At 44.2% G+C, this 7,465-nt stretch overlaps 3 protein-coding genes across 3 annotated transcripts in view; 2 read left to right on the top strand and 1 right to left on the bottom strand.

Annotated features, from left to right (window-relative positions):
* The first annotated feature begins 204 nt into the window (after positions 1-204).
* SARC_10002 (hypothetical protein) lies at positions 205-3,553 on the top strand. The gene is made up of 5 exons (XM_014295968.1): positions 205-279; positions 1,510-1,581; positions 1,851-2,020; positions 2,481-2,603; positions 3,270-3,553. Exons 1-5 carry the CDS (start codon positions 216-218, stop codon positions 3,384-3,386), a joined length of 546 nt encoding a protein of 181 aa, XP_014151443.1. The 5' UTR covers positions 205-215; the 3' UTR covers positions 3,387-3,553.
* A 35-nt stretch (positions 3,554-3,588) lies between these two features.
* Positions 3,589-6,108, bottom strand: SARC_10001 (hypothetical protein). The gene is made up of 2 exons (XM_014295967.1): positions 4,701-6,108; positions 3,589-4,543 (listed from the first exon to the last, which is right to left on the bottom strand). Exons 1-2 carry the CDS (start codon positions 6,050-6,052, stop codon positions 4,522-4,524), a joined length of 1,374 nt encoding a protein of 457 aa, XP_014151442.1. The 5' UTR covers positions 6,053-6,108; the 3' UTR covers positions 3,589-4,521.
* Positions 6,109-6,997: 889 nt separating this feature from the next.
* Positions 6,998-7,465, top strand: part of SARC_10000 (hypothetical protein) — a 2,779-nt gene continuing 2,311 nt past the window's right edge. Inside the window, exon 1 of the mRNA XM_014295966.1 lies at positions 6,998-7,231. Coding sequence (XP_014151441.1) covers positions 7,129-7,231 — 103 coding nt within the window. The 5' untranslated portion in view covers positions 6,998-7,128. The remainder of the gene's footprint in view (positions 7,232-7,465) is intronic.

The raw sequence follows: 7,465 nt of genomic DNA, 5'->3' as shown, positions 1-7,465 counted from the left end.
TATCTGCATAGTATTGCGATTGTGAATTGTATACGCTCTATCTGTGTGGAAAAAATAAGTGCAATGCAATGTTTTATGAGTATGGCTTAGTGCGTTACATATTGGTATAGCCCTCCTCCTGCCGATTCAGTGTCGGCGTCACGTTGCAGTGTCTTCAGCACGGTGTTCTACTTATAACTGATGCAGCAAATTTCTTGTCCAGCAGGTACTGGCAAATGAAAGCGGAATACAAGGACATTGTCACAGCCAATGTGTACCCAGCACCGAAAGTGGGAGCGGGTACGTGCATACACAGTACGAGGAACTTGTACTAGCTATTTCCTATAGAGCAGTGTGTGTATGGTAATATAGCACAAATCTGTCCACCCACATCGCGATATCCTATATAGTAGTGTATCCCACATCGCTATATCCTATATAGTAGTGTATGTATGGGGGTATAGAACAGGTGTGTTCCGACCATAGAGCTACTTTCTGTAGAGGAGTGTGTGTATGGTGATATAGTACAAGTCTGTCAACTCATAACGCTATATCCTATAGAGCAGTGTGTGTATGGTAATATAGCACAAGTCTGTCCACCCATAACGCTATAGCCTATATAGTAGTGTATGCATGGGGGTATAGCATAGGTGTGTTCCGACCATAGAGCTTTTTGTTGTAGAGGATTGTATGTATGCGGATATATCAAAAGCTAATCCTAATCATAGAGCGAGTGCGATTTGGCCACTGCACTCTTCTGTTCATGTGGTACAGCCGGTGTTCTAAGCGTTTTCGTTTTGTTTTTTTTCTTGAAGTCAATGAGTTCGCGGGCTTTACACTAGCGGTGCGAATCATGTAGTGGTTATCTTAAGTTTATTGTACTGTACTGCGATGAAGCCGAGTTCATGGCTGTACTGAGTGGCGAACAGTTCTCTCGGAACTTTTGGGATGTTATACACATGTTAGACGAATGCATGCATTGAAGCATATTGCGGATCTAGGCCGATTTACCACCCGGGATATTTCGGTTTTTTGCCGCAGCGTGATTTAATTAGGTGCGTGTTTTCTGTGTGGATCAATCTAGAAACCTAGCGACACAGTTCACGAGACCCACAATCAGTGGTCGTGGTTGCACAGCAGAATGTACCAGTTAACAATCATTTTACTTTATACTATGTCGAACTGGAAAAGATGTCACTGATGTTGGCACTGTTATACGATTCACTTGCGGAATTGCTAGACGAAACAGTTCATTACAATAATAGATAAACTAGGCACAGATAGTTCTGGTTGAGATTTCATTTTTATCAGCGGCCCCAGTTGAATAGACAGGGCTTGCGGTATGTCCATACAGGTATTCAGATAAGTATCAATACAATATAAGTGCATATCGATTACATTTATTGTATTAGTTCGCGAAAATGAGTTTCACAGTAGATACCCAGGTGCGAAATACCACATCCATAGCACGTGCGTAGACGCAATGCTCCATCCCATTAAGTTGTTGCTTTCACATTCCTGCTATTCCAGGTATCGCCGTCGGCGTACACTTTACACCGACAGTGAATGAGCGCCGTGGAGAGCAGATGATTGTGGGACCAGGTGTGTGCGCGAGACTTTATATGCATGCCGCCAAGGTATCTATGCCTGTACGCACTACAGTAGAGCGGGTGCAAAGGCGATTCAGAGGTATCATACGGTGGTTCAAAGTAAAGCGATCAACCTCATGGCGAAGCAAGGAGGCTATATCATTCCCTTATGTGGGCAATATCACTTATCCTTAAGGGCTGGAGCACTTCTTGTTCTATTCATTAGATTCTGCGCAACGTTTAACATGAAAGTGTTCTTCTTGTCCATATTGTCTGTGCCAGGATCGTCAATATGCCTTGATAGAGAGGCGTACAAAGCCTCTGATTTCAGCGTCAAAGAACTCATGCGGCTGACCGGCAATGTGGGAGCCATGAAGTTCGTTGCGAGTAACTTGGGTCTGTCAATCTCCGAAGCCTATAGGGATTTGAGCAAAACCGCGTTCCTGAATGAGGTATGCACACTAAGGTCAATGTACGTGGTACACTTGTGTCTGCTACAGCACAATGCAGGTTTGCCTACCTAGGAATAGATCTCATCGTTGATCTTTTTCGAGTTGAAGTTGTACTATCACTCATGAAGGACTCGTCTTCTACGACTCACCATGTTGTGTTCGACTCGCAACACGCTTGTATGTGTCATTTCCGTTCACCGCACGACGCGACACGTGTTATAAGTACACAGCCTGCCTAAAAAGCTTGGTTTGTCCTGTTGAAGTCGCTATGTGCCATACAACAACGCAGTACCCGTATAGCCGTGTTTGCGGTGCCGTGAGTAGCCCCGCAGCACACGACATAGTATACTTGGGAGTATTCGGAAAAGTCGCCATGTTGGCGCTACAGACTTTGATTCGTGGTACTGGACGACTTCATAATGTCTCGTCCGCGTGACTGCTCTACAATGCACATGCACAGGCTCGCAAGCTCATCCCAACGATCACAGACGACATGGTGGAAGAGTCCTTTGTGGGTGTCATGGGCACTGCCTTCTCGCACATAGACGGCAAGGTCATCAACGAATTCGAATTCGATCGCAAGGTATGTTGTGTGCGATTATTACGCAGGAACCGCTTGGTGCTCTACGCTTGTAGTCATTATGAGAATGAATATTAGTGATGGCGTTAGTTTACATGCCAACCATTCTATTCCCGCTCAATTTCATCTGCATACGTATTGACAGCTGGCCATTGCGCAAGTCAATGGCCCATGTATAGCTTTCTATACTTAGCCTGACAGCAGTATGTTTGGTACATTCGGGCACATGCGTGTTCATATGCGAATAATTCTACATTAAGGTGTATGTGTACTCGTGTAGAAACGTTTGCAACGTATTTTCCTGTGAAGAAACGTTTGCAACGTATTTTCCCATGAAGAAACGTTTGCAACGTATTTTCCCATGAAGAAACGGTACACCAGCTGTTTCGGGAAGTACAATCCCATCGAATGGCTAGTTTTTCAGCAATGATCACAATGAATGCGTATTTTGGAGAGGGTCGTATTCATCTCGAATGAAAAGAAACAACAAGAGTATGCTCATATACCTGTATGTGAAGAAATCAAAACATATTGTATCTATATACTTCTAAAAAAAATTTAAAGATTTGTATCTCCATACGTTGGCAATAATGTCTTTCACAGTATAGGCCGGCCCAAACTGCTTTCCACAGCTTACTTCAACACAAAACTACTTCTTACACTCTGCAGGCAATGGATGGTCTCGTTCTGCACGTTCGCAATACACCATCACCCGCGTGCACGGCGTCATTTGCCTTGGCAGAAGATATCGCTAGCACTGCGGCCGCAGATTTCGCGTGGGAGTAACGCTAACGCGTTGAAAATCATTAAACGATGACCCTAACTACAGATAGGAAGTTTCTAAGCTATAAGGGGATATGGAAGGCCAAGGCGACGACACATGTTTGTCGACCAGAAGAATGATTTCATGTCGATTCTGTAATGTTCATTGTCATTCGTGGACAGCAATTCATACAGCTCGATAAAAAAAAATTCTTTCAATTTCTTCCTCCTTGATTTATTGATTTCAGTTTATACTGGCATCGTCGAAAACTTCAGGAGAAGCATTGCAAGACTTCATGGCACATTGCAGCTTTTACAATGCTGAATATCACACGAATCACTACAAAGTCATAGAAGAAAAACAGAAGCAACAAATCGAGCAAATAGACGACGCATCATTCAATAACCTATCAAAAAGAGACGAATGATACATGTAGAGCACGTCCGAACCAACAAAGCAAACTTCACTAATTAGTAAGATGTAATCATTAAACAAAAGGGCGATAGCTAGCCAAAAAAAGTTCAAAATTAAATCAAACAATTCAGGAGAATATTCAGTAGTACAATAAATAAAGCTTGTATTTCACAACCATAATCAACTAATAATGAATGATGCAGTACAAATTGGGACAGGACTGAACCCGCGCAAGAAAAAAACAAATGCCAAAGAAAATATACGGAACAAGACAGCCACAGCCATCTGAAGTGCTCATCGATTCCATTTCATTATTTCATGTATACGAAAGCAGGTTTCGGTCACTGTAAAGTAAATAATAAGCAACCGACTACATCTCATCAATTGCGTCATTCATTTCACTTCACTTCGTGTGCAGAGCATATCACCATGCACATATTGATTATACTAAATATCATGGTTCAGGTTACTGTTGTACATCTGACACAACCCACGACCATCTCAATTGGGCACTATGGGGGGCACGGCATTCGAAACACGTTTCGGCACTTTTGTCGGCAAATTTTGACGTCAAATCACACTCGAGGGAACAGGGCTATTAGACGACAGGACGAGATACGTCACGGTCAACTCAACGCAAGTCAGGCCACCAACAGTTCATACTCCATAGCATAGTTAAGTGTCAAGTTACTCGGATAGAACGTGTACACGTGCTCGAACCGTAGGACAAGTTCTGGTACTCACTTAATATGGGCGCGACGAATCTCTGAAAGGGGGTGGGCATCAACAATATTATCGATAAGAAAACAGAAACACCGTAGAATTAATTATAGTAACAAGGAGAATACAAACATCGGTGTTCGAAACGATCAACAGTAAGATGTTGTAAAGCTGTTTACGTGTACCAAACACCCAACACATACCTGGGACGCTTGAGTTGAACCTTCAACATCTTGTTCGCGATTCTGTAGCCGTTCATCGACTGAATGGCGGCGCTGGCACTGGCGGCATTGTCGTACGACACAAATCCGAAGCACTTGGACAGACCAGTGTTCTTGTCAATGAACACTTTCGCACTCAAAACTGTCCCGAAAGGTGCAAAGTTGGCGTATAGGTCGTTATCAGTCCACTCATTGGGCACGTGGTATACAAACAAGTTGGCTCCCTCAGGGCCACTGGCGTTGCTGGACGCAGCTGAGCTGGGTGCACTCATACCGGCAGATCCCGCGGGTGTTCCCATGCCGTATGCGCCTGCGGGAGGAGCTCCGTATGGCTGTGGCTGCTGCATGGGGTTGTAACCTCCATAGGGGGCAGGTGCCTGGGGAGGTGCACCCATACCACCAGCCGCTGGCTCAGCGCCTGGCTGCTGGGGTGGCATACCCATACCTCCCTGGGGAGGCATACCGGGTGCCTGGCCGTAGCCGCCGTATGGCTGCTGGCCCATCATGGGGTAGCCCTGGTTCATGTAGGGGCTCTGTTGCTGCATCATGGGCTGCTGCATCATGTACGGGTTCTGCATGTACGGGTTGGGCATGTTCTGCTGGAAACCGCCGCCATAGCCATTACTATTGCCGTGTTGTGGGCCTCCGTGGGTCTGCCTCTTGGCAGCTTTATCCTTGTCGGTGTCGGCAAACTTCACTACGAGAGGTGCAGTAGCGCCATCAAGTGTGGTTGATCCGTTGAGTGCGTTAATGGCACTCTGACCCTGCTCGCGTGTAGCGAACATGACGAAACCGCAGCCCTTGCTGTTACCGTCGGGGTGCTTGAGGATAGTGACCTCCTCAACTACACCGTAGGGATCGAACATCTTCTTGATCATGCTCTCGTCGGCAAGACGTCCGGTCATACCTACGAACAACTTCTTGTCCTGATCTTTACGCTTCTCACTGTCAGCAACCTTTACCTGCATCGCATTCGCGGAACCGGGAAGCACTTTCTTGTCGTGCAACCCAGCGATGGCCTTGGTAGCATCAGCCTTGTGCATGTATGAAACAAAACCACAGCCCTGAGGTTGTCCAGAGAACTTATCCTTAAGGATCACTACCTCGAATACTTCGCCAAACTCATCAAACACCGCCTTGACATCAGTCTCGGCCATGTCTCTGGGGATCTGTCCGATGAACAACTTAGGTGAATCTGAATCCTTCTGTTTGCCCTCAGCCTTTGCTGGCGCTTTAGTGGCTGCTGCGGGTTTTGTCTCGGCCGCGGGAGTCTCAGTGGCAGCCGCTGCAGGTGCGGGTACCTCAGTGGTGGCTGCGGCTACTTCGGCTGACATGGTTTATAATTAGTATATGAAATAAAACTGGCGCAGCATTACGTGTGAGTTGTGGCTTTATTTGCTTCGTGTACACTTCACTGACACTCGTGTGAATCGTGGTCCTCCTGGGGCCGGGGGCCTGGGCGGCGGGTGCGGTGACTGGTTGGCCTGGGAGTCTGGGTCTCTGGGACCTGCGTTTGTTGGGATAGTTTTTCTTTCAGTTTGTTTTTCTCGCACCACCCTTTGCAAGAGACCGGCCTCGGCCCCGTGTCCCGGGCTGTTTTTAACTTTAGTAGACGTGTTTGGCTGTCGCATAGTCTCTCGACTCTCAAGTCTCAAGTCTCAACTCGTGAGTTCTCGACTCTCTTCACTTCGTCAACATTAAAGAACAACACAGGGGGCATTGGGCAAGTCAGTTTGTACATGTGACCGACCTGATTTCAGTTGAATACGAGCCAATCATATTAGAAGGAGTAATTTTTACACCAATGGTAATATCTTGTTATATTTAGAACACTTTAAATTTAAACGTATGAAATGTTTTATATGCACAAATAGTATAAAACATCACGTCAGTCACTTTCGAGTTTCGTGTGCCTATAATTTGGTCTGATCTTGACTTGTGTTGACCTGGGCTGTGATGACTTCATAAATATATATTTAGCGGTGAATCGCTGAGCTTTTACAGACGGGGGTTACAGAAACTCCAACTACATATTCAAAACTTTTTTAAAACAAACAAAAAAGCAAAAAGCCAACAAGAATCATTGATATAAAATACCTACGTTTTGAATACATACATTGTAACAGTGTTTATTTTTAAGAGGACTAATTCACGACAGTCGCAATTTCTGCATTGTCCTAAATCTATTTTTGTAAAAGTATCAGTATTTATGGGGTCCCTATTTGTTATAAGGGTATGCCCATTTAACTATGAACTAAAACTAATCTATTTATAATCATATTTTGTGTAGTCATACATATTTCTCATTCAACATTTTAAAAAATAATTATAGTATATAGCTTATATACATGTTTGTCTCGACGGCTTGTTCGAAGAAGACTTTTGTATTGTTGAGCAGAGCACAGTGAACATGCCTCTAACACCAAAGCAGAAAAACACTGCCTTTGGAGTGGGTGGTGGAATCTTCACTTCACTATATTCCAATGGATTAAGACATCTGCCTCTATTGGACCGTAAGTTGTAGATGGCCACACATATATTCATTTTCAGACCGATTGTATCAGTGCGTGGACGCGCATGTGTGTGAGTGTTTTGTGCTTGTGTTTTTTCTTTTGTTGTACAACTGGTATATATGTTGTATATATATGTATATATATATATATATATATATATATATATATATATATATATATATATATATATATATATATATATAGTATATAGATATATATTAGTATAGTATTATA

This window comes from Sphaeroforma arctica (genome assembly GCF_001186125.1).
Source record: "Sphaeroforma arctica JP610 unplaced genomic scaffold supercont1.1106, whole genome shotgun sequence".
Classification (NCBI taxonomy): domain Eukaryota; class Ichthyosporea; order Ichthyophonida; genus Sphaeroforma; species Sphaeroforma arctica.
Note: the sequence above shows the minus strand (reverse complement) of the source record. Positions and strands in the feature narration are given on the sequence as shown.

Coding starts and splice junctions, on each gene's coding strand:
- SARC_10001 (XM_014295967.1), bottom strand. CDS start 6,052: ATGTCAGCCGAAGTAGCCGCAGCCACCACTGAGGTACCCGCACCTGCA. Junction 4,544..4,700: donor GTTCAACTCAAGCGTCCCAG/GTATGTGTTGGG, acceptor ACCCCCTTTCAG/AGATTCGTCGCGCCCATATT.
- SARC_10002 (XM_014295968.1), top strand. CDS start 216: ATGAAAGCGGAATACAAGGACATTGTCACAGCCAATGTGTACCCAGCA. Junction 280..1,509: donor AGCACCGAAAGTGGGAGCGG/GTACGTGCATAC, acceptor CTGCTATTCCAG/GTATCGCCGTCGGCGTACAC. Junction 1,582..1,850: donor GCAGATGATTGTGGGACCAG/GTGTGTGCGCGA, acceptor TGTCTGTGCCAG/GATCGTCAATATGCCTTGAT.